Raw genomic sequence first — 28000 nt, 5'->3', positions numbered from 1 at the left:
AGGAAGAGTTCGTTTCTGCGGCCCCGGCCCCGCTATGGCAGCACCACGATCTTCTTCTCCAGCACTTGCGGGGGGAATAGAACCCTCCTCATCACCGCATCCAGCTCCTCCAGCGCCAGCTGGGCGTGCAGCACTGTCGCGCCGTCGGGCTCGGCCGCCACCACGTGCTTCAGCAGGCGGTAGAGGTCCCGCAGGACGTCCCGCAGCACCTGGGCAGAGCAGGCAGGAGAACCATCAGCACCCGCCGGCGTTCCGCCCGCGCCCGCAACAACCCGAAACACAACCCTCGGCGTGCGCTGGCAGGCACGGTGCTGCCCCTTCCACCAACGCTGCCGGTGCCAGGACACGGCGGCACCACCACCGCCGCACTGCCTCAGGCGTGAGCCCCGGCCCTCCCGTGACTCAGTTTCCTCACACGCCAGCAGCATAGCCCAGCACAGTGGCGCATCGCGGCGTCCCTCCGGCACGGGGGCACGAGGGGAAGCCAAGATCCCTGGTGCGGGGATTTCTGTGGAGAACCAGCCATTTCCTCCATGGGAGCTGAGTCCCAACAGGCTCATTGCTGGGAAGTGGGGAAAGAGGCCAAGGCCCATGGGAAAACTGGGCATTTCCAAGTCAAATCAGCGACAAACAACTCCCACGGCTCCTGAGAGCTGGCAGTGCCCTGTGGCATGGCACGGCACTGTCCCACGGCATGACACTGCCCCACAGCATGGCCAAACAGCTCAGCAGGATGCCCCTGGGAAGTCCCCTCTGCCCCAGGAAGGATCCGGCACTGACAGGGCCCTTCAGTGGGGGAGGCACGAGCCAGAGGTCCTGGTCCCACGGGACTTTCCCTGGAAGCTGCCTGGGAATGAGCCCTGCAGCCCCCGTGGGGCAGGGGCCAGCCTCGAGGAGCACCGTGCCAGTGCCCGGCGATGCCCAGCAGCCTGGCGAAGGCTGCCCCTGCCCCGGGGACAAGCGGGGAGGTGACCCACCTCGGTGGCCTTCTCGCTGAGCCCCCGCAGCAGCACCACCACCACGTGCACGGCGGCTCTTCGCACCCCCGCCTCGGGGTCCGTCCTGGCTATGGCTGTCAAGCAGGAGGTCACCTGCGGGGATGGGAGGGGGGGCCTCAGCAAGGGCAGGGTGGCACGGGGGGACCCGGCAGAGTACCCAGCCATGGCGGTGGGGATGTCCCTCGGTGGCCTGGGGCTGGAGGATGAGGATGGGACCCCGCACCCAGCCTGGGGCAGCTGCGCGTTCCCCTGCCGGGCACCGGACCGAGGGGATTGGCTTTTTGCGAGGCACGGGGGCACCAAGCAGCCCTCCCTCTCTCGGGGGCTGAGCGGCACGCAGGCGCCTTGGAAAGCTTTATAAAAAGCAGGCAGAGTTGAAGGAAGCTAATTAAACCCCCGGCAGTGACAGCCGGGAGAATTAGCAGAGCTAGCGCCTTCCCAAAATAGCTGCGTGTGGCGCATTGGCATCTCACCAAACGCTGCCGGTACCCCACCGACGCCGAGCGGCTGCGAGCGGGGACCCGGGGAAGAAGCCCAAGTGCCGCGTCCCTGACGTGTCCTGCCCTCCCTCCTGCGCCCGGAGGCACCAGGACCCCCAGGAGCCAGGCTCAGCCCACTGGGACCACAACTCTGGCAGCCGGGGCGAGGGCCGGGCACCCCTGCCAGCCATCGGCCGCATCGTGCGTCGTGATCACAGGCAGGGTGACGAGGTGTCGTTAAGCGGGAGGACGTGCCTCTGGCAGGTACTAACTGTGCCCCCAGGTCTCCTCCTGCAGCGCGATTGCCATGGGTGGAGCAGGCACGGCCGCGTTTCCTTGGGCTATCGCTTCCCTGCGCAAGCAACGTCTTTAGCTGGTGATATAGCTTTTAGCCCTAAAAATCGGGGCTAGAATTTCCTGAGCATTTGCTTCAAGTCCAATGACTTTTAAACTCTCTGCTATCAGCAAGTATCACTCATGGCCTGTATAGAAACCCCAGGCTTTGTCCCCGCAGCAGCAAGCATGCGGCTGGCCTACCATCCGCTGACGAACTGCCCTCGTTAACGAGCAATGGCCCCGCTCTGGAAGGCAGGGACCTGGGGAAGGAGTCGGCGGTGCCGGGGGGGAGCTGGTACCTCCTGGACGATGGAGCCCAGCTGAAAGCCAAGGAGCTGGCAGAGCTCGCCCAGGTTGGACAGGCTGCTGGCCCGCAGCACGCTGTCGGGGTCCCGCGTGCCCCGCAGGAAGGCCTGGACCAGCGGCTCCCGGTGCTTGAACACCATGTCCCCTGCGAGAGAGAGCAGAGCGGCACGTCATGGGTGAAGAAAAACCCGCAGCCCCCTCCTGCCGAAGCCTCGGCTCCGTCGGGAGCAGCCAGATCAGGCCCCCCCGCCCCTTGCAGCACTGCCGAACAGCTGGATGCAACATCTGGAGCGTGGCTCATGCCCAGTGTGGGGACCCAGGCGCAGCTCCGGACGAGGCACAGACAGAGCCTCGGCGGGGACCCGCCGTGGTGCCAGGGACGAGGATGCTGCGGCGCAGTCCCCCGGGACTGCACACACCCCACAGCCAAGACCTTTGTCTGGGGCCGCCGGGCGCATCCCACGTCCCCCCGGCTCCCGCGGGGCCGTTCAGAGGTGACCGCAGATACAGCACGCAGAAACGGAGCGCAAAGCCCAAATTCTCACGTAATTCAGCCGCACAAACCCCCACCCAATTAGCACAGGGAGGCGCCGCGGGTGTGCGAGCCGCCTAATTAGAGGTCGGCGCACAGAGCCCGTGACCGGCATGCACAATCACCCAGCGCAAGGGCTGGTGGCCGCCGGCATGGGCACAGCTCCCACCGGGCAGGGTCTGCTCCGGCTGAGGGGAGTGTGGGGCGGCACTCACCTGGGAGTGACGGAGGAAAGGAGGTTCGGTGGTTTCCCGAGCCCCGTAAGCCACTCAGCTGGTGTCCTGCAGCTGACGGAGGTGGTGGGATGTCCCGGGATGCCCCGGGATGTGGGGACAGGAATAAGCCCTGCGGGCAGCGGAGGGACCCCATCACCCTGCACACAGGGTCTGGGGGCCGCTGCTGCGAGGAGCTGGGGACTGGCCAGCCCCTGCACCGCCGGCACACCGGCACCGGCTGTGTGCGAGGAGGGGAAATGCCGCATGTGACAGCCAAGAGCTGGGCAGGAACAGGCAAGGCAGCTGCGTCCTTCTGTAGGACCGTCACGTCGTAGCCTCACTCTTCCTACATGGCCTCCCTGCTACTAAAGGACCGCGCGCTCGGAGGCGCAGGGACAGCTCCTGCGTGGCACAGGGCGGGAGAGCTCGGGGCCGCGCCGCGATGCCAAGGATGGCCACGCTTGCTTGGGAACGCAGCCTGCCCCGTGCTGGCGCCCCACGAGTCGGTATTATGGCAGTCTGAGCGGCGCTGGATGATCCGAGCACAATGCAGCTCTTCCCAAGCCAACAGCACACCGGCCCCATGCCGGTCGGCCATGGGAAGAATGAAGTGTTGCCCTTCCTGCAGCAAGGCATGTGCTCCCTGCCAGAGGAGGGAAAAGGTCTGCCGTGGCGCACCCAGAGCAGATTTAATGGGGTTGCAGCAAAAGCTAACCGGATCCATGCAAGGTCGCCGCGAACCCTCGCACGGCGCTCGGCCCTGCGCTGCTGGAGGCAGAGGAACGGCGCCGCGCGCTTGCGACGGGGCTGCCACGCGCTCCCAGCCACGCCGGCCGTTTGCTGGGCGATAGATGCCTGCTGCAAAATCCCCTCTGGGGTGGGAAAAAAGCCGCTGCAGTGGGGTGGCAGGCAGGGATGGGGACAGGGACAGGGCAGGAGGGAGGCATGGCGCGTCCCAGGCAGCAGCAGGAGAGCTCCGGGGCGCAGCAGTGCTGCTGCACAGAGCAGAGCGTTTCTGGAAGCGCCGGATAAATCCACGCTCTTCAATCCTGAAGCTTTGCAACAGAAACAACTTCATGCAATTTGTTCTATAAATATTCAGGCGAGCCGGGACGCGCCGGAGTCGCCGCCCGCGGCAGAGGCACTGCAGGGAGGGGGGAGCGCCGCAGTGGAGGCCGTGCCCACCGTCCCGCTGCCAGCCGTGCCGCGGGCAGCTGCCGAGGGAAACCCAGCGTGGTGCAGCTGCAGCGCCGGGCAAGGCGAGGGCTGGACACACGGACGTCGCCCGGGGGCCTTCAGAGACCGGGAGGCTCTGCCACCACTCGCACGGCTCGCTGGAGCTCCACGGGGAGATGATGGCATTGCCGGCCCATCGGATGCCCCATACCCATCCCGGCAGCAGGGCAGGGCAGCGGCATGACCCGGACCACGGAGCACGGCCCCGGCAGGTTGCCCGCAGCCGGCAGAGCCCAGGGATGCAACCGCAGCAGAGGACGCCGCTGTGGCAGCTCTGCCCTGAGGAGAGCTCCGCCAGGCCAGGCAGCCAGGGAGGTTGGCTCTGCCACGGCCGACATGAGGAACAAAGTGCCCGGCCAGTGACCGGGGACCCCAGCCTGGCCACCCCGGCAGCGGCGATACCGGCTGCCACCTTCCCCAGCTGTGGAGAGTGCGGCCGCTGGCTCTCGCTGGCCTGGCCTCTGCTGGGGGGTAAGAAGAGGTTTTTTTAGGACGTGTCCCAACAGCGGCTGCCGGAAAGGCCTCATCCAGCTTTTACCCCTCAGCCCGGCGTGTCCGGGCGCTTCCCGGCAGCCTCCGAGCCCAGCGCTGCCGGCTGAGGGGACGGTGGACTGCCAGCAGGATCTGCCACCCCGCTCCCACCGGCAGGTTTGCAAACCCCGGCCAGCCACCCCTCGGCTTCCAACGCCCCACGGCGGGGCCGTGGAGCCGCTTCTCACCTCCGGACAACAAAAAGCCCCCATGGGCTTTATCCCCCCCAACCTGGCAGCACGGCAGAGCGGTGCCATGGCTGCCAGCAGCGGTCACCACTGCCGTGCCCCCAGACATGGCTGCGGACTCACCCAGCGCCCGGGTGACACGCATCAGCACCTCGCCCAGCTTCATCCTGGTGACGGCAGCCGCGGAGTCCTCCGTGCCCCGTGCCGGGCACCCGTACCGAGCCAGCAGGACGGGCAGGATCCGCTCCGGGTACTCGCTGGAGAGCAAGGCAACGCCTGGGGGGAGAGCGAGAGGAAAGCGTGGGTCAGGGCCAGGCTCAAGGGTGGCACGTGCCGCCACCCTCAGCAGAGGAACCACTGGTGGTCGTGCCACCGCAGTGCCCCCAGTGCAGCCGTCACCCGCGGGACCCCATGCACCACCCCGGCCCCTCCGCGCATCCCACAGCCCCTCTGCGCAAAGCCACAGCGCTGGGGCAGCCCAGCGCTGGGTCCAGTTAGGTGCCAGGCTGAAAAAGAAATAATTTAGCAGTTGGCAGCAGGTGCCCACTAATTGCTGCTGGTTAATGTTCCTCGACCGAGTGTCGACTCAGCACTCCGGCCATCGGACGCTGCGGGGCTCGCCCCAGGCTGGCCCAGCGTCGGGGCGGCCAGGTACCGCAGATGATGCTCTGGTGCAGTGCCTGGCAGGTGCTCCCAGCTCCCAGCCACGGGCGCAGGCTGCTGGCGTGTCCTTGTCCCCACCGGGGCTCTGTGAACCCCCACGTTTGGCTGGCCCAGGCTAAAGCCAGAGCCCGAGCGCACCCCACGCCCGCCGCGTCTCCCCGGGGATGAAGAGGGGTCAGACCCTGGGCATGGGGCGCACACCAGGCTATGCCACGGCCATGCTTTGGCTTTGCCATCCCTTTAGAGAGCTGCCCAGGGCCAGCAAGCCCAGGCAGGGCAGCGCCAGGTGAAAATCAGGCTGGGGATAGGCGCCGGGCAGGGGTCCGGCAGCATTGGGCTCCCTGGGCAGTGGGCACCGCTCCAGTGGGGAAAGGCAGCTGCTCTCCAGGGAAAGGCAAGTGGCAGAGGCTGCCCCGGCAGTGCCAAGCGCTGAGTCAGGGCAAGACCCGGCTCTCCTGCCCTCCAGGAGCAGCCGCCTTCACCTCCAACCCCGTTCCCCGGTTATCGGAGGGCGCCCGGTGTGGGTTACCCTCCGCAAGCCTGGGCATGTCTGGCAGGGCAGCGACCTCTCCTGCAGCATCACCTCGCCGAAACCCAGCTCGGTGACTCCCAGCAGTGCCGGGACAGCCAGCTCTGGTCCCAGCACCAGCGTGGCCGGCTGGCAGGCAAACCTTGCCGCTGCGGTGGGGAGCCCGCCCGGGGCAGTGGGGAGCCCGCCTGGCACGGTTGCCTAGCACCGCGCGTGGCACGCCGCAGGTGCCACTGCCAGCACGGCGCGGGCTGGGTGAGTCACTGCCGCAAGGAACCGCGTCAGGGTTAATCACAGCCGCAGCCGGGCTGTGAAACACGGAGGCAGCTGCACAGGGTGTATTAATCACCCGGGGACGGTTGGAGAGTTTGTGTTTCACCTGCGGGGCAAGGACAAACCCGTCCCACTCAAGACCGTACAGGCAGAGGGAAGCACATTGATAAGCTCCTTTTCCAGCTGCTGCTGAGGGTTACCGACCCAACGGCAGCCGGGGCTCCCGGTGGCGCCGGTATTGCTTCGGGTCGTGGGAATGCCACCTCTCTTCCAAGTAACCCTGCGCCCGGCACACCGCGACCCGCCGTCGTAGCTGTCACATGGGACGCCCGCATCATCCCGGGCGCGGAGGCACCTGCCTGCAAACCCCGACGGGCAGCCCGGTGCCATGGGGTGCGCTGAGCATGCCGGAGCAAGCGGGAGGCGAGGGTTTCCCGGGAAGCGGTGGCGGCACTCGGTGCCCCCAGCAGCAGCCCAGGGCGGGGAGGACAGCCAGCAGCGAGCAGAGCGGCACGCTGCTCTCCTGCCGGCCTGCTGCCTGCTGCTCCCCACCTCCTGCCTGCATGGCCGGGACCAGCGCCGGGGCTGGGTGTGTGCCCACTGCTGCTCTCCCTCCTCAGTGGGGGCAACAATTTGTGAGGCCATGAGGTGCAACGGATCGGGGAACCAACCTGGAAAATGCTTCCACGGTTCCACATCCACACGGCTGGCTGGCACTGGTTGGTAGTTACCGCCTTGGCCATGGGGATAGACATAGCAGAGCCCCGAGAGAGCACCAGCGGGTCCCCACGGCCCCGGCTCCTCTGCCAGCCTCAGCTGCACAGACCAGCAAGCCAAAACATCAGCCGGGTGCAGGGCTGAGGTGCTGGGGCTGTGCCCACACCACGCCAAAACCGCAGCCCTGGGCCGGCAGCACAGAGCCGCCATGGGGATGGGGACCGGTCCCTGGTGTCCCCACAGGTGATGCTCTGAGCATGAACCTGCCCGGGGATGCAGCGAGGAGGCACTGGTGGTCTGTGCAGATCAGCAGGTCAGTCAGGGCGTAAATCACACACCGAGCGAGCACAACTGGTAGACGAAGCCCGCCAGCTTCTGAACTGCGGCGCGGAGCCCGCATGCAGCTCCAGGCTCGACCGAAAGGCCTGGGAGGGCAGATGTCGAGCCTCCAGTCCGACCACAGCTCTGCTGTTCTTCGCCTTTGCTGCCCAAAGCCCCCCCAGCACAAAACCCTTCTCCTACAAAGCGCCAGCACTCGCGCCAGCCGGGCATCACTCACCTTGGATGGCCGAGAGGTAGACAAAGGCATCCTCATGCTGCACGTTCTCCAGGAACACCTGCGAGGAGGGGGGAGCGTCACCAGCAGCAGCCCTGGGCCGGGCTGGCACCGCACTCGGCAGCCATGGCCCCTCTTGCCTGGCGCCTTCAGCCAAGGGCGACGGTGAGGTCGGAGGGCTCCGATAATACGGATCACCCCCAGCCTGCCAGCAGGCTCAGCACCGCGGCGCAGGACGGGGACCGCGGCGGGAGCCCAGTACCTGGAGGAGTTTCTCTTGCAGCCGAAGCGCCTCCGGATCCCGCTGCATGATCAGGCTGGCGAGGCGGCGCAGGGTGGCTGCCCGGCCGGGGGGCTGGGGGTCGTAGGCTGATACCAGGAGCTCCTGGAGCCCGGCTGGGGCTGGGCTGCCGGCACACGGAGCTGGAGCAGGACCCGCGGCGCCGGGCTTGCGGCACTTGCGCTGCTCTTCACTCCTCTCCCCAGGAGCCGAGGGGCTGCTGCGGCCATGCCGTGCCGGTGCCCGGCTGCTCCCCAGGCTTGGGGCTCCGCCGGGGATGCCGGCAGGGCTCTGCACTCCCATCCCCGGCTTCTTCCCCAGCACGCCGCTGGCAGCGGTGCCCACTGTCCCGGGGGAGAAGGCCCCATGGGTGCAGATGGCGATGCGTAGGTCCGAGGCCAGCTCCTGGGTGACGGGCTCGGGGTAGGTGCGGGAGAGTTCCTCCAGCAACGGCACCAGCCGCTTCAGCACGGCGAAGTCGTCCGACTGCAGCTGCAGGGGGGAGAGCAGGCGCGCGCTGGCATGGCTGCAGTGGAGGTTTGCTCCCCGGGATGCTCCTGGCAAGGCAGGCTGGCAGCCCAGAGGTGCACGAGCCCCAGAGGCCGTTTCGTAGCCCCACAGCAGCGCCAAGCCGGCCGCCCTCCGTCCCCACCAGGCTCCAGGCGCCACGAGCTCTCTGCCCCGTGGCCCCAGCACTGATCCAGCTGCAGAATCTCCAGCAGGGCAACAGCCGGTAGCAGCAGCCGCGGTCGCAACCGCGGTGCCACGGGAGAAGGTGGAAAGGGCAAGAGCCCAAAGGAGAGCGGTGCCCGTGCAGGACCCTCGTGCTCAGCGTGGAGGCTGAGCTGGGGACATCCCTCCCACCGTCCTGCCAACACCACGCAGGGCTTGCCTTCTGTCCTGCCTTCTGTCCTGCCGGGAAGGCAGCTGTGACCTAGGAGAAGTTCCTGCCCTCGCCTGGATTTAACTGCTAATCCCAGAAGCAAAATCAGGGCTGTAAAACCTGAAAAGTGATGCTTTAGGGGAGATTCCAGGGGAGCTTTTTGGATGATTGTGTTAAAAACCCTTGGCCATTGAAACCCAAGGGGCTCTGCAGCCACTCCCACAGCTCCAAGCCTGGCTGCCTCCAAAACCTTTGGCATCCCACTTGCGGAGTTAAGTTGCTCCCATTAACGCCGGAGCGGGAGCAGGAGCCTGCCTGGGAGGGGGCCCATTAGAGCTGCGAGGCTCTGGTTTTATGTTTTCTCCAACTAAATAATGCTCTTTTCCCAATATTAGGAATTTAGCAATAAGACACAATAAATCATCTTTTCCCATTAACAGCTGAATTTTCCTTTGGGCGAGTCCAGGGATGACGCAACCCTGGCAGCTCAGTGATGTAAGCGCAAGTGGGTATGACTGCAGAGCACTAACGAAGGTGCGATCGCTCCCCGATGGCAGTTCAGCGCGTAACGGGGTAACCGAGCGATGTACCATTTTTACGTGCCCACACCGGGCAGTTCGTTGCGCTCCAGAGCCCGTGGACGTGTCAGGATGCGGAGGATGGGTATTTAAAGACGGTGTACGTGACTGCACTGCTGTCTCTCAGAAGCAGAATTTGGATTATAAATTAATTAACCGGGTTCTTGGGGGTGCCCTGCCAGGATCGCACCCTTGGCCAGAGCCCTGGCACTGCTCCGAGGAAAAATTATACATATACAAATACATACACACACACTCTGGGATTAACGTGGGACCCCAATCCCAGGAGCACCCACACCCCAGAGCACCGGCTGTGGACCCCTCATCTGGGCACGGTGGGACAGTGCCCAGTCTCCCCGTGCCCCACACCCCACGGCCGCCGAGCACCCCGGCTTCGCCCCCTCACCTGGACGGCTCCGCCGAGCATGGCGGCCACGAGCCCCATGGCCATGGCGAGGGTCTGCGCCTCCGCCGCCGCGCCGAGGCCCCGCACCGGGCTGACGCAGGCCCGCTGCAGCGTGGCTGCCACAAATTCCTCCACCTGCCAGCGGAGAGTGTGGGGAAGAGCAGTTAGGAGGGGAGATCCCCAGGGTGCTCCCAGGAGGCTGCCGCTGCCCACGCCTCGGGGTGCTGGTGCCTTCCTGCAGTCGGGTGCTCTTTAGCTCTCGCTGCCTCTGCCTCAGCCTTTTTCTCTAGCATGCTTTCATACGAACCCTTCGTGTTCCCCTGCTGTTGCCAACCCCGGATCTTCCCTCTCGGACCCTTGGCAGCTCCCTTGCCATCACCCTGGCTGGGTGAGTGGGCTCAGCGGCGCCGGGGAGCCCTGCTGAAGCCCAGCTGTGGATGCACCGGGGATGCGGGAGGGAGCTGGGGCTCCCGAAGCGGCAGCGGGCGTGCCGGAGCCCTGAACCACTGATCATGGCTCTGGCATTAGCTTGGAGGGGCTGATTTCTCAGGGTCACAGCCCCCAGCCCCACACCGGACTGCCTGAACCGGCGTGTGAGGATTTTGGGAGCAGGGCAGGGAGGGTGGCTGAGCCAGACAGTCCGGTCCATCCACAGCCGCAGCTGCTGGGCTCCGGCCCGGGCTGGGCAAGCTCACGCTGCCCGTCTGCCACAGCCCTGGGACAAGGCAATGGTTAAACCACAGCGCTTGCTCCGCCATGGCCCTGCCATGGGATGGGAGCTGGAAAGCCAGCTGGGATGGGTCCCAGGGAAGGTTGGGGTGGTGGCAACAACAGAGAGACATGAAGGGTTCATATGAAATCATGCTAGAGAAAGGCTTGGGCTTGGAAAATTCGAATAGATGCAGATCAGAGAGAGCGAGAGCTGAAGAGCACCCAGCTCAGGGATGGCACCAGGGCTGCAGAGCACCGGCACACGGCACAGCAGCCAGACACAGAGGCGAGTGGGGAGCTCACAGGGCTCCGGTACACTTCATTGCAACAAAAATCACATCTGCCCCTTCCCAAGCTCTGGGGGAGAGCACAGCCCCTTCCCTGCCCCAGGCTGGGGTCGCTCTCAGCCACCTGCCCCGGCGCAGAATGGGGGTCCAGCTCCCACCGGCCGCCCCACGGCTCCCCCGTGTCACACACCATTTACCCACACGCAGCCGACACTGGAGCCGGGCCATTCACCACATGTATTGTGAGAAAATCACAAAATAAGTGACTTTTTGTTTTTTTCTTCCCCCCAAGCCTGTAAGGATCCTGCCTGGCTGGCACTGGCCTTCTCGACACTTGGCACCCAACCCTTTGATCCCACAAACTTCCCGTGCTTCTAACAGAGCTTGAAATGACTGAGTTTGTGTTCCCCAGGCCTTTGCCAGCTGCGCTGGCACCGCACGGCTCGGGGCGAGCTCGCTGGCTGCGGCAGCACCCAGGCACCCCACCGTGCCGGGAAGGGGCTGGATGGGGGTCGTTCCTACGTAACAGGCGTGTTGCAAAAGAAGAGGAACTATTTTCTTCCTATTTTGGAAAACAAAGTCTGAGGGCAACAAGGTACTATTGCACCAAACCCCACATTTCCAGCCTCCAGGGCACAGGCACTGGGTGCAGGCAACGCGTTTCCTCATCAGCAAGAGAGCTGATTGCTGCTAGCTTCGTTAAAAGCACATCCCTACTGCAGGGAGTAGGGAGGCTGGCTGGGAGGGGCTGCAGAAAAGGCTTAGGTACCTTCTGGGCTGATTAGTCCAGAAATGAAATGCCATCAAACAGCCAGAATAGGGAGTAAAAACAAGTGTCAAAACATCTGCTCTCACAAAACAGTGACACACAAGCTGAAGGGGTTGCAATCATATTTAATGCAAAAAATAGGAGCAATCATGAAAAAAATAATCTGCTAGGAGATAGCTACTGAGAAAAACAAAAAGTTAAAAAAAAAACAAACCCTATTCTAGAAGGAAAAAAAACCCCACCCTAACCTGGAAGGGGAAAAAAGCTTGAAAAATAAAACACTGGGCCACATTTCTGTCTCATGCAGGAGAAGAGCATCCTTGGCATATCAAGGAAATTAAGTCAATCTCATGAAACTCAGTTGTGAGCGGCGGAAAAGGTAAATAAAATATACTGTGCAATTGAGGGGGTCCACAGCTGCCGCCATTCCTGGGGCCTGGCTTTGGGAAGATGGATCCCGCTTGCTCCGACCCTGTTATGCACAAAGCCACGCACCAGAGTGCCCACAGCAAGGACAAACGTCCCAGAGGAACTCTTGTGCTGCAGAACCTGCATAAAAACAGCTCTGTCCCAGCCCGAAGGAGCCCTCCCTGAACTACAGCCCCCAGGTGGAAGTATAACGGCTTTTTTGTCTGGGTTTCTTTTTTTGGTGGTTGTTTCTTTTTATACTAGACTCACGGCTGGACCCAGAAGGCTGGAAAAATCCTTCCCTATTTCCCACCCTGGCTTTCTGACCCAGGGAGCGGAGCCAGTCCCGCGTGGGTGGATGCGATGGAGAGGCAGGTGAGGACAAAGCTGCGCTGGCTGCCGCATCGGCGGGTGCCGCAATGACACCGGCTGGGTCCCCTCTGTCACTGCAGAGCGCACACAAAGACTCCTTTGTCCCAAAGGGAAATGTGAGGAAACCTGTGTTAGCAGTGACCGTCTCTGCTCAAGGCAGTCACAGTTAACTGGCATAACCAGGTCACTGAGTTAACAAAAAAAAAAACCAAACAAAAAAAAAACAAACAAAAAAAAAACAGGATGAGGAAGTTACAATACACTGATTAGCTGGGGAATACCGGGCTGCCTTCCGTGCCCAACAGCCTTCAGTGACCTGGCACGGTGGAGGACAGCCGATCCCCTTCAGCGCTGCTGCAGCGTGGGCTCAGGGCGGACAGAAGTGCCGTATTTTAAGAATCCTTTTTTGGTACCAGGTTCAATGAGTCTCAGTTGGCCTTTGAAATAACAGTATTTAATAAATTTTGCAGCTGCCTATTCACGAAGACATGGACAAGCGCCGACCGTATCAGCACAGTTATGCCAACCCTGATGACCGGACGTACCAGCTGGTGCCGGTGTCCCAGCAGCAGAAACCAGAAAAGCGCCATGAATTGCGTATTTGGGGACAAGGGGTGAGCGGGACACGATGGCGGCGGCAGCACCATGCCGCGTTTGTCTGGCTGGCAGCCCAGCTACCACAGCTCCCAGAGGTGGCTGCCAAGATGTGCCAGAAAAACCAGACACCAACACCAGGGATAGGCAGCAAGCACTCGCTTAAAAGGTCTGTTGGGTACAGATGTCTTTAAGCTTTGTTAAACCTGGGAATAAATTTTGCTCAAAATAAAGATGAGAAGCTGGCAAGTCAGAGTTCTGATTAACAGACACACTACTCCCTTGGCTTTTGATACACAACCATGGACACAAATACGAAGACAGCTGCTGGGCTGCTCCCTCCTGCCTCTGCAGCTGATTCTGTCCTTCCTGCTGGCACTGCATAGGATGAGGTCTTGAGACACTTGCAACTGAATCAATAAACTGCTTTTCCCGTGGATGCTCTAGCTTCTCCAGCTGTTTCTTAGCCATTGTCTCCTTTGAGCCCAGCAGCCCAGAGCTCGGTCTGCCACACGCTCCAGCCACTGATCCCCCAGGGCTTTGCCATGACCAACCTGAGCAACGTCTGTGAAGACGGTATCTGAGACGCTCTCGCACAGCGTGGCCACGAGCTGCAGGACCAGCAGTTTCCTCCGCTGCCTGGCGTGGTACTGCTCCAGCTCCAGGAGACTCCCTCCAGGTACTCCAGCCGAGTTCGAAACCGCCTCGTCCTCTGCAGCCACATGAGTCAGCGCCTGCCAGGAAGGAAGCACAGGGCACAGAGAGGCAAATCGGCGCGAGGAACACTGCGGTCACCACACCAGTGGTCCTGGGAGCAGCAGGTCCACATCACCCAGACCTCCACCCCGCTGCAAAGGGTTCCCAGTTACCTCCCCGCTTCCAGCCTTAGCCCTTCTATGCACGCTCGTCACCAGGCCAAACCCTCGCACACCTCCATCCCTGTGGACACCACACAGAGCACCACCGAGTACTTCTCCTACACCCAACCATCCTGTGGGCTGCAAGGCTTGCTGGGACTCTGCTTGCAGCCTTGCTTTTGGCAGTGGCTGCTCACAAAGGCACCTGGACCCCCCCATCCCCTTTGCAGAGCTCGTGCTGACTCCTCACACGACCAGTTCCTTCCACTCCGTACACCAAGAAGGCCTCCAAGTTCACTGGAGGTGAACCACGGTTCCTGGGTGTCCCAGGTTCCTGGATGTCCCACCTGTACCACAACAGCATCCCGACAGTCGGGACGCTGCAAACCCTGCATGACTTGCAGGCTGGGGGGCTCCACCTGCCAGCAAGGGCACAGAAAGCACAGCCCGGCCCAGGCGAGGCCGGGACGGAACTGCAGGGGCTCCAAGCAGGATCAAAGGGACCAGGTGCTGGGGCCCCTCTGCTACAGCAAGGAAGCCACAGGGATTGTTCATAACCTCAAACACACCATTAAACTTCAGACATGCTCCTGTTGTCAAAAGAGCCCAGGGTAATGAGGGTTAACCCCTTCAGGGACCAGGCTGCCTCCCTCTCCTAGGCTCTCTTGCCCAGCACACAGCAGGACTGCTCCACCGCATGCCGTACCCCGGCTCAGTGCTCCCCAGGCATGCGAGGGGATGATCAGTCTCCTTTGTCATCTGCCACACAGATGCTTGGCCCAGGGAAACCGTTCCTGCAGAGGTGCCCCATCCAGAGATTTGCCTGCCCTTACCTTCAGGCAGCGGATGAAGAAGTCTCCAGCTAGACCACTCTTCTGGCAGTGAGACAAGAGCTCCACCAAGTTCTCCACACGACACTGCTCCAAGGAAACCTTCTGGTAGAGGGCCTCATCTTCATCACTGAAACAGGTCACAGTGTCACCAACAGGAATGTACCCAGACCCCCCTCCAGGGGGGTCTGAACTACTGCTCTGAACTACTCCACGGCAAGGTGAAATCCCACTTCTGCCTTCTCTTGGAAACCTTCCTGCCCAGCACTACCAGAAAGCGGAAGCCCGGGGGGAGCTGAGCCAAACTATTGCTCAGTTCATTTGGTCTACGTGATCATGCACTCAGTATTAATTAACCTGCATTCATTAAAGGAACAACATTAACAAAAACCATGAGCACAAAACACATGTTTAATCCAGGCATCCTATGAAGAATGGGATCAGTGCTGGCCAATTCATGCAACGGTCATAGCCATAAAAGTAGGACAGATGTGGGCAGAGCCACAGCTGTTAAGGAGTAATTTTAAAGTATACCCAGTTTAACCAGTGCAGACCCCAGGGCAGACCTTCTTCTAATTCAGGTCAGCAATAGATTGGAATGAAACCAAAACAAGCGTATTTGTAGGGGATTTTGTTATGGGTGCACACAGCTCCCGGCACACCCACCCCACGGACACTCCTGGGCAGGAGCCGCACGCTCTGCCTGCTCGATAGCACTGCCCTGGGCTCGTACCTGCCAACTAACAGCTACCCCTCTTTAAACCAAATGTCACGCTGCTGAACAGTCCCAGTTTGCGTGGCTGGAGTCTAATAGCTGCAGTTTATTCCCCACACGGCCATGCTCTGCCTCTACTTGTACAGGCCATCTGCAAGAGCAGGAGGGGAGTTCAGTCGCTGGCTCCACAACGCTGGCATTGCTAGAGTCCTTGCTGCGATGGTGCCACCTGCGCCTGAGGGATTCCACTCGCTCCACGCAACCACGATCTGCCTCCTGCTCCGGCTGGAGGGTGGAAGTTGAATTTGGGAAGCACTGGGACTGAGGAAGCATGTCCCATTCCCAGACACTCTGCAGGCAGGACTCAGGAGAAGGACACAGAGTGTGCACACTAATGCTCAGACAGTGCGTACTGCTCTTCAGGGCTGAAAGTCAGAGCTCTGCGCCACGTGCAGGGAACCTGGAGGCTGTCTGGAAGCACTGCCTGCCCGAGCTTGGCGCAGACAGCCCGCTACCTGGGCAGCTGGGGGGACGAGACCGTGGTGGGACAGCACCGGCACCCCACGCTTGCCTGGGTTCTCTCTGCCAGGCATGCTGTGAAAAGCCCTGCGTGTGGAATGATGCCTGGGGACTGCCCTCCACGCCTGCCACTGCCCCGAGAGCACTCACCTGATGGTCTCCTCCACTGCGATAGTGGCACCACCCTCACTACCTGCACGGAACTGGCACCGCGGGTGGAGGGCACACATGCTGCTGTTCAGCCCTGCAAAGCCTTCCAGCACGGCCAGTGACACCTCTCGCTCTGACTTCTCCAAGAACCACAGCAGGATCTCCTGGCACGGGGAGCTGGCAAGGAGAGAGAAAGCAATGGTGACCTTGCTCTGCCCGCTGCACCCCCTCCCTGCGCACCAGCGCTGCAAGGGGACCACGCGCCTCGGGGCAAGGGAGAAAGACAAGAGTGCTCTGGAGCGGCTATGGACACTCCTTGGGATGCTCCGGGCTGACAGCTCTGGCAGCTGAAGGCGTTTGTGTCAGTTTACAAGGGGATCAGCAGCACATCCTGTCCTTCTGGCATTGCCACACGGAAGGATCTGGGTCCTTCAAGATTTCAGCCCAGTGAGGAAGGCAGCGCTGTCTGAACAGCATGTCTGTACAAAGATAGCCACTGCCCCACAGCCTGAGCACGCCGTGCCCGGTGCTTCATGCCAACATGACAAAGCACAGAGCTGTCAGCTGTGCCAAGGAAGAGCAGGAAGGAGACAGTGAGCACTGTAAGGTGGCACAGAAACCCCTGCCAAGGAAAGATGCAGGTTAATGAGGTGGAGCAGCAGTGCTGTGCCAGGGTTCTGGAAACCCGAGCACTTCCAGGCAGCTGTGGTTTTAGTTACCCCTGCCAAATTCCTTTGCAACGAGAGAAGCGAGCAGTGACTCCATTCACCCAGCAGCAGTGTTAACTTGGCTTGTTCTATGAACTTGCCACAGCACTCACTACTCTTTGAAGTGATTAACGAGGTCTTTAATAATAGCAGAGGCTGTGTCTCCACAGACCTTTTAGGGAAAGCCTCCAGTACCCACGTGCCAGTATCACCAAAGCAAAGCATAAACCCACCAGGAGTGTATTTACTAGGCTGGCCCAAACTCAGGGCAGCCCAAGGAGAGCCTGGGAGGAGAAAGGAGAGAGGACAGCCAGCACCTGGTCACCGCTGTCCCTGCCACCATGCCTGACACACATGGTGCCTACCATCGTACATCAGTCGGGAGGGAGCTGGGCACGACACGAGGGACAGCTGCCGTGAGGCAGGCCCCACACGAAAGAGATCAAAAGAGAGTGATCCCAGAAGGGAGAATCATGACCTGGATTTCCAAGAGTCAGCCCTCAAGCTGTTTTATCCAATTTTTATCCTGTTTCTAAGTCCCCGGTGCACAGATCCATCCGACACCCAGCCAGGTCCCAGCACCACCATCTCCGTCCACAGACAATCACAATCCCTGCTCCTCGGCGGGCACTCAGAGTTAACCAGGCTCCCGTGATGTACGCTTGCCTCTACACCGACCATTCTGGCTTCAGGGAAGACAAAAACTAACACAAGAACTGCCTCCTTGGCCACATGCTGCCAGTAAGATCGTGTACCGTGCCTATGCCTGCGGTTACTGCCTGCTTTGAATGAGAGCTCTTCAGGGTGAGAAAATTGGTCTCTGCTTCTATACGCGCCTGTATAGAGCACGTCCTTTGGAGGTGGGCAGAATGGAGAAGATGAAACCCCAGAAGAAGCTGTGCACAATCCTTCCTTACCGTAAGTATGACACATTCTGCTTGGCAAAGCAATAGAGGGAAAAAACCACTCCCAGGACTGACTGTAAGGATCCCAGCAGCAGGCTCGAGCTGTCATTTCCAACCACATACACCTACGGAGAGAAGGGCATGGGGAGGAGAGTCAAACACCTGCGTGGAGCAGAGGGAAGGCAAAGGGAAGGACAGAAAGCACGTCTCTGCACAGAACAGCTGCCACCAAGGAGGATGGCAGAGGGTTCACAGCCTCTGTTCCTCTCAGTCTGGAGCCTGTTTTCCCTGATTATGCCTTATTCTGTATTAAAAGCAGCCTTCAGCACCTTCTTTCTCCTAGCATTTGCCTAACCACAGCAGAGCTCCATGCTTCAGGAACAATGCAGGTAGCTATTCAGGAAGTCTGCTGCTTAGGGGTAAGGTCTCGCATTACAGAGAGATGCAAAAGGCACCTTTGAATTAGCAAATCTTTATGGAAGTACTGCACCTAGAGCCAAATCGCAAATACAGAAATCAGTCCCTAGCAGGACAGCTGGGCTGACATGCGCTGAGCTGAGCAAGTGGGTTGCAGGGGCTCTGAGGAGGCTGTAGGGCCACGCTCCTCTCCTCCATCTCAAGCAGCACCCTCCTGAATCACTGTCAATGCCCTCCTCCAAAACCAGCACCCCCTTCCCAGGCAAGCCACTGTTAGCAGCTCACCGCACACAAGTCCTACCTTGCTGCCCACAGAGCACAGGAAAAACACTCGCAGACGTCTTACGACATTGCATTTCCCTTCGAATCCTTTTCAAGAAATTTTCCAAAACTAAAAGCCAAGTAAGATGCTTTCAGTCAAAGCCATAACATTGGGAAAACTCAGTTTAGAAAATTGTTAAATACCAAGCCTTGCCCAGCTGGACTCAGGGTTTACTCAGGGTTGTTATGTTCAGGTCCTCATTTTAGCAGGCTCTACCTCCCTCCACAGCTTTTAGTTTTAAAAAGGGGTGGGGGGAAACAAAGTCTTTTCATAAGTTCTCCAAGGGACGTCCAGCTGCATTGGCTGGTCCTGCGCCGAAGATGCTGTCCCTTCACACCAGAGCGCTCCCCACACCTCCAGCCTCCACAGCTAGAGAACAATCCCCTGCTCCAGCGCTGGAAGTGCCCTGGGGACAGACCAAAGAGCTTCTGCCTGCTCAAGGCAGTGTGACAACCCAGGTATGAGGGTTAGGAGGGAGATTGTCTTGATAACGTTCTGCCCTTCTGTATTGATGCAAACAGGCCTTTTTTCCTGTCCTAATCCCCGTGGAGCCGTTCTTCCTAACCAGAACCTTTTGTACACAAAGCCTCCCTGATGAAGCCCCAAGGATGGTTTCCCACTCAGCATCAAATGACACTTGCTAGGCAAGAAACCCCCGCAAATCTGCAGGCTGGAGCCTCCATCGCTAATCTGGCTGCTGTCAGGCCTCCAGCGCTGTGCCATTAAGGAGGGATCCGCCCCAGACTCCCCCGGCACTCGCATTGTGAACAGCAGCCACAGAGCAGCCCTCCAGACTGGTCTCTGCCTGCCAGCTAGTTACAACAGATCATTACTACGCAAAATACTACAACAATCACAGCATTTAAGAGCTTAGCCTGCCTAAGGGCATGCCAGTAAGCAAGTCACCAGCTTAAAATGGAATTCCTGGGCTGGAGATGTCCTTCTGGGTTGGAACGTGCAGCTGAAAGCTGGGCTGCTGTCAGGGCAGGCACTGAAGCCTGCAGCACAGCACTGGAGATACTGGTAGGAATGGTGGAAAAAGGAGCTACGAGGGAAGGTTTCAGAAGGGCGGCTTGCATGGAACAGCCCTGTTCCCTCAAAGGAAGCACAAGAACAGACCCCACCTCTCCCCCAAACACCAGAGCCAAGATCTGTGCTGCTGAACACCTGCCTGTTGCTGCGAGGGACCCTTTGCAGGAAGGAGCTCCACAGAAGGTGCTAAATCTGCACCGCCATGCCCACAGGACACTTCCTCTAACACAGAAGGTGGTCCGTTATTGGCAAAGCCAGAGCATTTCTCTGATGAGACCCAAGTTTCCTTCCATTTTCCTGAACCCTCACCCAGCACCCATCAGGGCTGGGAGAACTGCTGAGTTTCAGCAAGCCCTCCTGCTTCAGCAGCCAGGCACTCAGAGCAGCTCCAAGGCCCTGCTGCCGCCTCCCCCAGGTACCGACCTGCGCCAGGAGCAGCTCCGGAGGGCAGGGCAGCAGAGGAGCTGGCTGGACACCCAGCAGCAGCTGCTGAAGGATTACCCAACCACAGTTTTAAAGTTAACTTCATACACACGAAAGCCCACATGTCACGGGGTTCGGCTCAGAATGGTCCCTGCAAAACAGGCAGCTCTTTTTTCCTTATTTGACATTACCATTTTACCTTACTTGTCCAATGGGACTAGAGAGACTGTAATGCCTTTAGTCCCCTGAGAGACATCAGCAGGGGAAGGTGAACCCACGGGGACCAGCTGCAGTGCGTCCCCCCGTTTCTGGGACACCTGAGGTGAGGGCACAACCACTAACAGCGTCTCCCTTGCAGCTGAGCTGCTGCCCACCCTCCTTTTTCCATACCAAGATAACTGCACCAGCTCTCCCACCTCTCCCCCAGGCTCTGCGGTGCCTCTGAGCTCACCTGCACTCTCTTTTTCACCCCCGTAACAGCTCAGCAGCCTCAGAGCCGCACCGAATCTGCTGGCTTCGTAGCGCCCACTGCAAATGCCTCACTGCCAACTGGCTGCACAACCACCGAGCGATGTGCTGGGGGCCCTGCCAAGCTGCCCTCGCTGAGGGCTGAGCAGTCCAGCAGAGCCGGCTGCCCGCCGATACCTCGAGTGCCCTCTTTTCCAGGTCACTCAATCGGAAGCATTTTGGCCCAACACAAGAGCTGGCTGCCTGCCGCCCGTCCCTCCTCGCGGGGTTAATGCTGCAGGAGCTGTAGAAAGGCTTCCAGCTCAGCACTCTGGCTCAGGCTGCCCTCTGCAGACCTCGGAGGCAGGGAGAGCAGCTCCCAGCAGGTTCTCCCTCCCACAGACGTCACACTGGGCTCAGTATGAGCCGTATTATCCATGCTCTACAGGGAGAAAACTGAGGTACGGAGGCACTAAAGGAAGGGTGGGCTAGTGACAGCCTGAGAGCTCAGGCATCCTCTGAAGATTCAACACGTACAGGATTCCCTGCAATCCATCCTTCCCTCTGACCAGCTGCACAACTCCGACACTGGAGGGTCAGCGGCATCATATCAAACTGGGACTGGCAGCCCAAGGCAACGCCTGCCAGGCCAGCAGTACTCCTGACTAGGCCCTCCTGCCTGCCGCGCTGCCTGCTCTACCGTTACCTGCTCTACAATCACAGCCCGAGTGCTGAACCTGCTCTGACAGCACACCCAGACACAACGGTCCTGTAGAAGCTGTGCAATTTAGCAACGCTCAAAGGCTTTCTGCAGCTCACGGAGAAAGAGGATACGAAAGCATCATGGAGACTCCTGGCTACCAGCCCACTGCTCACTCCTCTTACTTTGACACGCTACAAAAACACTGGGAAAGAACAACCAGCAAGAGCTCGCTGCCATCTCGCAGAACGTTTTGGGGTGAGAACGCTTGAACGGATTCAGGCAGTGCCTCTGGTATCCAGCATAAAGCTGCAGTCCCGCCAGAGCAGTGCTGCGTACAAGGTTATTCTGTGCAGCTCTCGGCCTCGCCTCAGCATCACGAATGTAGGAGATGCTGGTTTTTGTCATGGTCTAACACACACTGAACTGCTCAGAAACTCTCAAACCAGTTCGCTCTTAGCCTACCCTCAGGCCCAAATCAGACACAATACCTTGAGCACATCTTCCACACAGCTGCCGAGCTCTGCCTCTGTCACCAGCACAGTCCCTGCTGATATATCTTCCACTGCTAACTCTGAAAACAAAGGGCAGAAATATCAGCACCCCCACATGCTGAGGAGTCTCCAGCAGAACAGCAACCCCACCATGCCCAGCACCCAAAAGCACTTTGATAGCTCTCTTGCCTTCCCTCTCCTCCATCAAGGCAGCATGGGAACCGATGAGCCCTCGTTAGCAATGCTAAATATCACTGCAGTGTTGTAAACTCCGCAAGGTCACAAGCAAATCCCACCAGACCACAGCTTCTTGATGGATTATTCCCCACAGAGCTGCTCGGCCAGTGTGGGGAACTGATGGCTTCCATACGGAAGCCCAAAATGAGATTGTCAGACTGGGAGAGTTTCCCCCGGAGCAATGGCAGAAGCCCCACTACTTGGCTCTTAAGCTATAGTAATTTGACTCAAGTGCTAGTAAATATGGTGCATGCACACGTGTTCACAGCTGACAGAGCTGGGCTTGCACGCTCAGCGGCCCAGCCACCAGTCCCTAAGAAAAGCCTGATAGAAAGACAAAGATAAGTGAGAAGAGAAACCAGACCCTTCTGCGATGTGGGGCTCAGCAGGGAGCAGCCGGTACCTGCTGCCTCCGAGCACCGCAGGAGCGGTGCCAACAGGGGCTGGAGCAGGTGCTTCTCTGCCAGCTGAGGGTGCTCTTTCGCCATGGCAAGCAGCGTCGTGGTGGCCACTCGCTGGAACTGGCGCGCTGTCAGTTTGTCCTGGATGTGCAGCAAGTCCAGAATCTGGAAGGAAAGTTCATGGTAAAAGAAGAAAGATTAGCAGCCCCTCCGAAGGTGGGCAGGCCGACTCCTTGCAGCCAACAGCAGAGGCTGAGGAGCCTCCTGTACGCTGCTTTGCCGGACATTTGGCACGGCATTCCACGTATGGAAGAGTCGGTCTCCTCCCCATGTGCATGTTAACGCAGGATGCATTTCTGGGCTCAAACCAAGAGCCTGCACCACTCCCAGAGCCAAAGGCTGGAAGCGAGAGCTCCTTGTAGTGCAGTGCTGAACAGCTCATGTTCAGGCAACATTTTCCAGCACTTCAATCAAATATGGAAAATTCAAGAGTAGGGCAGAAATGTGTCCCACTGACAGAGCAGCAGGAAAACATCTTCACGTTATTCTAGCTCAAGCCAGGAAACGCTCGAGCAGAAGCAACAGTACCGATGCTCTCCAAGCTGGGAGCCAGCTCCACGTTCCCATCGCCAGCGTGCTGCGGGGAGGGGAAGACAGGGACCTACCTGGGGGCACACCAGTCTGTAGTAGTCCTCGAGGGAAAGGCACTGCTGTGGGCAGGAAGCCAGGATCTTTGCAACCGCGTCGCATTTTCTCCAGTCCACAGCTGCTGCTTCAGCACCAGCACCACCTGCTACCCCAGCAGAAAGCCAAGATCAGCTCAGACTGACAGCAAACGGCAGGGCCCGTTTTGGCTGAAGCCAGATGTTTCTGGCCAAAAATTGGATTTCTAACTTTTATTACTCTCTCTAAACCAAACATGTTTCAGGAGGCAACTGTACTTAATGACAGAAGGGGAAAACTTATTGTCCAAGACCTCTGATACTGAAAAACAACTTCTACAAGTAGGTGTATGAGCCAAAAGGTGGATGGAGGTCATGCTCAGGTGGTGTCATCAGGCTGATATTGGCCAGAGGAGGCTTTTGCACTAAAAACTGTGGGATTCAGCTTCTAGAGAGCAAGAGTTTCCCTCCCTGGCAAGAAATGGAGAACAGGGGAGCAAGGCTGCCAAGCCCGAGAGCAGGACGGGTCTCACTCCACCTGCAGCTGCTCACAGCCCAGTGCTGAGCATGGCTCCCAGCAAACCGGCACCAGCACAGCTCCTCAGAACAAACCGTGCTCCGTATACACACAGGGTGCGAGCCCATGGAGGGATAAACAGACTAAATTAATTGGGAGGCTTCCAGTCTGGACCTCAAACATGACGGTGTACCCCAAACTAAAGGCATTTGCTTTTGGAAGGCATTCACAATTTGGGACATCAGCACAGACAGAGGCAAAATCTGCACAAGTGTTACAGAGTCAGCTTGGCCTGACAAAAGCTGTTTCCCATTTCAGTGCTCTGATGGCACTGCCTCTCCTGGGCCTCTCATGGGATGAAACTTCTCAGACACATCATCAGTCTCCTTTAATCTGCGATTCTGGAAGCCAAGAGCAGCGTCAGAGCACCCTACTCACCGCCTGTTCCCTCCATGATGCCCCGAACCACAGCCTGAACCCCGTTGGGTCTCATTAGCCTCTCGGAGAGCAGCTGACCACAAAGACGGCGCAGCCACGCCGGAGCCCGCACAAGGGCTGGCTTTGTTTCTTCCCCAGGAGAGGGAGGACTCTGAAAGGAAACAAAGGAGCAGACTAAGGAGCATATTTGTGCGCTCCTGGGCAAACCCTCACTAACAGGCAAACAGCCTGCACCCTGCTCTGCCCGACTGGAGACAGCAGCACAGGAGAGGGAAATATTTTAAATAAATCACTTCTTCATCCAGTGGCACAAAGTAAATTAGGGCTTAATGAGAGAGGCCAGCCTTCCCAGGAGCATCCCCTCGTGCAGAGCTTCCCTCCTTTAATTAAAGCCTCTCAGGGTCAGGCAGCAGCTCTGACCGCCTCATTACCAAAATGGTGCACAGGGGGCTCGGGGGACAAGTTGGGTTTGATGCAGGTAAGGGGTCCGCAGGGGTGACCCCTGCCAGCACTCGGCATAGAGCGCTGGGCTGCGGACGTGGCACCACAAGCCCGCAGGGTTCCTGGTCGAGCAAAGCAATCTCCCCAGGACAGTGGAAACAGCAGAGCTGTCCGGAGGCTGCAGAGCCACAGAGCAAGTGTTTCGAGTGGAGGTACCTGCTCAGACACCTCGAGAAGCAAGGCAGGCCAGCACTGCTGCGCTGAGAGGGATATCGGTTCGGCTTTTGTTTAACCAGGAGACCCTTGCTTTTGTGTGGAAGAACAACAGCATGCACTGAGAATGCTGCGCTGCACGAGCACCTCATACGGATCCTCTGCAGCCCTTTGCATGTGGGACGGCCAGCTTCTGCCTGCTCAGGAACCGCGTGTGATCCTGGCCGGAGGGTTAGCGTGCGGCATAGAGCTGCGCCTGAGCCAGCGGCCCCACGCTATCCCACGTGCACACCAGCAGCTCCTCATGTCCTGACCTCAAACCGTGACATGTCAGGTGGGCACGCACCCACCCACAGCACCCGCTTGGAGCTGGAATGTGGTCCCTTCCCTAGGGACTTTCTAAAAACAACGCTAAGGAGATTTCCCATCTCCTCCTCCCCACCGCCAACAAGGGCAGCCTTTGGAACAGCCATGAACAGCAGCTGGTGCCAAGGCAGCACCGCCTCACCCCCTCAAGTGAAAAGGGGCAGGTTCTGGAAGAGAAGGCACTTTCTTTGGCCAGGCACAGCGGATGTAATTACCAAGCCAAGGCGGCACGTGCTGCAATGAGAGTCACCAAGTTTGCACACACCCACACCCGCCTATATGACGGGGCCTGAGGCACCATCATGTGAGCGATGCACACGCAGCAACTTCGCCTGTGCGTTTACACAGCACTCACTGGGGGACAGGGGTGCTGCACTAAACTGTTTTTTAAGGTGTAGGAACATTTCCAGGAGAGCAGCAAAGGCACCCTTGGAGCATGGCAACACACAGTCCCAGCACCATGGGTGGTATGCACCCCAAGCACCCCATGCCAGGGATGGCCCTGCCACCTCTGGGTACCTGCTTGGGCCGGCCCTGCAGGATGAGCAGCTCCCGCACCGCCAGCGGCTGGTAGACTCGGTCCAGGATGTGCCGCAGGGCCTCCCGGCACTGCGCTCGCTCCTCTTCCGAAACGCCCTGGAAAAAACAAACCCTGTGGTGGGGAGGACAGCCCGGCCACCAGCACTAAGTCCCCACCGCATGCCAGTGCCCCTCCAGCCCCTCGTAGGGCTCCCTGGCTCCCATCTCTTCTCTCGCACAGAGGTTAACGCGCAGGGCTTGGGAGCTGCCACTGGGCAGGCAGCCTCAGGGCGCAGCGAGCGGGAGCCCAGCAGGGCCGAGGGCTCAGCCATGGAGCACAGAGAGCGGTGCTGCCGGGCAGGCTCTGGCGAGGCTGGTGACCCTGGCACATTTTTATCAAGGGCCGAGCGCCCACGCTGGCACCCACCGCATAAGGGGGAGCGGGAGGGGAGGCGAGGGGGCCCACAGACCTGGCTGTGGGTGGCGGGACCGTGGCCCAGCAGGCAGAAGCTGGCGAGGAGGAGGCCGAGGTAGCGGGTGAGGAGTGGGCCGCCCAGCGCAGGGTGCTGGGCCAGCTCAGCCAGAGCGGTGGTAGCGGCGTGGAGCCGGGCCCCACGGGCGGGTGGCGGGGTCGGGGGCGGCACGGAGGGCCCCGGGCACTGCCCCACGCCTGGCGGCAGGTATGGCACCAGGCCCAGCCCCACGGCGGCCCGCAGCGCCCGCCCAACCGCCCGGCCCTGCGCCACGCTCAGCGTGTCAGCACTGGGTGGCGGCGCGGCCCCGGGCCCGGCCCCGCGGGCGGCGGGGGCGGCGGCGAGCGCGGCCAGCCGCTCCTTCAGGCACAGCAACAGCGCCAGCAGCCCGCAGGCGGCGGCCCAGCCCGGCTCGGCCTCGACCGCCGCCCCGGCGGCCAGGGCTGGGGCCCGGGCCAGCACGGCATCGCGCAGGCCGCGCAGCGCCGCCCAGCCCGGCGCCCGCCGCAGCCGCTCCTCCAGCGCCGCCGCGTTGCTGCGCAGCGTCTCCGGTCGCAGAGCGCCCGCTGGGCCGGGCCCGGCCTCGCCGTCCCGCTCACAGGGCCCGGGGGGCGGCCGCAGCAGCAGCTCCAACGCCTCCACCACCCGCTCCAGCTCCGGCTCCGCGCCGCCCGCCATCTTGGGGCCGCCATAAAAGGGAGGAGCGTGGCTCTCCGCCGCCATCTTGGGGAGGTCGGACGAGGGGGAGGGGCGGCACCGCCTGCCGCCATCTTGGGCGTGGCGGGAGGCAGTGGTGGGGCGGCGCCATCTTGGGGCCTTGCCTCAGTGGCGAGCAGCCCCGGCTGCCCGCTCCTCCGCCGGGCGGACCGGGGGTGGTTGATGGTGGCGATGGATTCTGGATTCTGCTTCCTGGTCACGGCAGCTCGATGGCTCGTCTTCTTCCCAGCCAGTAGCGCAGGGGACGCAGCTCTCCTCGGCCAGGCCTGGCCTCGTGGTGGGAGGCCTGCAGTGTAGGCCCCTGTCCCTGCTCCCCACAGGTGTCAACAGCACCAGCCCCTCTCGCAGGTCAAGTATTTCAGGAGAGCACCCGTCCCCCAGCTCACCCCTGCACCAAGAACATGCTCTGGCTGCGTTCAGCAAAAGTTAGCAGCTTCCAGAGAAAAAACGGCAATTCTGCGTAAGAAGAAAGAGCCCAAACGCACCTGCGTATCGTAATCGGGGTGTGGAGGCAGAGGTGTGCCAGATGGGCGTTACCACTGCTCTCGGGGTCAGTAGCCAGTCCTACCTTTGGAATAAACAGTTTATGCATACATTGGAAAGCACACAAATTAGTACCTTGCCTGTCCAGGACTGTAAAGAGGCAGGATGGTTGCAAATCCTTTGCCAGCCTCAGGCTTCACCATGTTCAGAAGCCTTCAACATTGCGGGGCATGTTATTCTTTTGTGTTTCCTTACCGGGCAGGGCCTCTGAAGGGAGGTCGGAGCAATTACAGGCTTGGACAAACATCAGCAATCTCTCACGCTTGCTAACAGCATCACCTCTGCTGCGTGGCCTGCGTGGGCAGGGCGTGGGGCCAGGCACTGTGTGCACACAGTCACCACGGTAAGGCACAAGCCTGGTTTTCATGCCATGTTCTGCTCCTCCTTTCCCTAGGGCCTGTCCAAGCAGACTCGACGCAAGGCGAAGCGATGACCTGCTGTTAGCTGCCAGCCCTGCCTCCTCACAGCCACGGTAATGAGTAAATACGTGCTCTGGTGTGGCTCAGGCCCTGCTGCACAGAGCCGGGCATTTGCCGTCCACCCTTTGGAGGAAGCAGCGGCTGTGGCCGCACCAAGGCATAGCTCTCTGCGGGGCTGGCCGGCCCCGGAGCACAGACACAGGCAGTGAAACCAGCAGAGCTACACACAAAGAAAAGAGCTTTTGGTTTTCTTAAAACAATTTATTATTTCAATTTCATATAAAAACCATACCATCAATTAACACTAGACCATTGCTGACTTCCCAGCCCGCATCAGACCCTTTTCCCATGATAAAAAAATACAAACCACGACGACAGCTAAACAGAGTTCAGGATTTCAGTGAAGCCGTTTGATTTCCGAAAGCGCCTTTCATTGACTGCACAATAATTACACCTGGCACGACACAGAAGGAAATCATACCATAATCTGGGATACAGAAAAATAGAAATCTGCCTGTAAGTACTCTATCAAATATAACTCCCTCACGTATAGTGTATGACGGCACATCTTTGGTCTGCATTTATCAATCACCTCGCCCCGCTCTGGCAGAGGCGCGGTGCCAGGGCTACCCCACTTCTCCAGCGCCGGGTTTGCGAGCTGAGCGCGGCAGCAGGTCGGTGGTTATTTC

General features: G+C 59.9%; 1 protein-coding gene across 1 annotated transcript; it reads right to left on the bottom strand.

Moving 5' to 3' along the window:
• Positions 1 to 14: 14 nt before the first annotated feature.
• On the bottom strand, positions 15 to 26310 carry TANGO6 (transport and golgi organization 6 homolog; the record flags this gene model as incomplete). The annotated part of the gene is made up of 17 exons (XM_082005513.1): positions 15 to 209; positions 978 to 1091; positions 2113 to 2264; positions 4945 to 5097; positions 7563 to 7620; positions 7822 to 8331; positions 9707 to 9841; positions 13402 to 13581; positions 14538 to 14664; positions 15919 to 16095; positions 17543 to 17655; positions 21363 to 21445; positions 22006 to 22168; positions 22669 to 22796; positions 23621 to 23771; positions 25160 to 25276; positions 25630 to 26310. 17 exons carry the CDS (start codon positions 26308 to 26310, stop codon positions 33 to 35), a joined length of 3219 nt encoding a protein of 1072 aa, XP_081861639.1. The 3' UTR covers positions 15 to 32.
• Positions 26311 to 28000: the final 1690 nt, after the last annotated feature.

Source organism: Phaethon aethereus (genome assembly GCF_964289735.1).
Source record: "Phaethon aethereus genome assembly, chromosome: 13".
Taxonomy (NCBI): domain Eukaryota; kingdom Metazoa; phylum Chordata; class Aves; order Phaethontiformes; family Phaethontidae; genus Phaethon; species Phaethon aethereus.
Note: the sequence above shows the minus strand (reverse complement) of the source record. Positions and strands in the feature narration are given on the sequence as shown.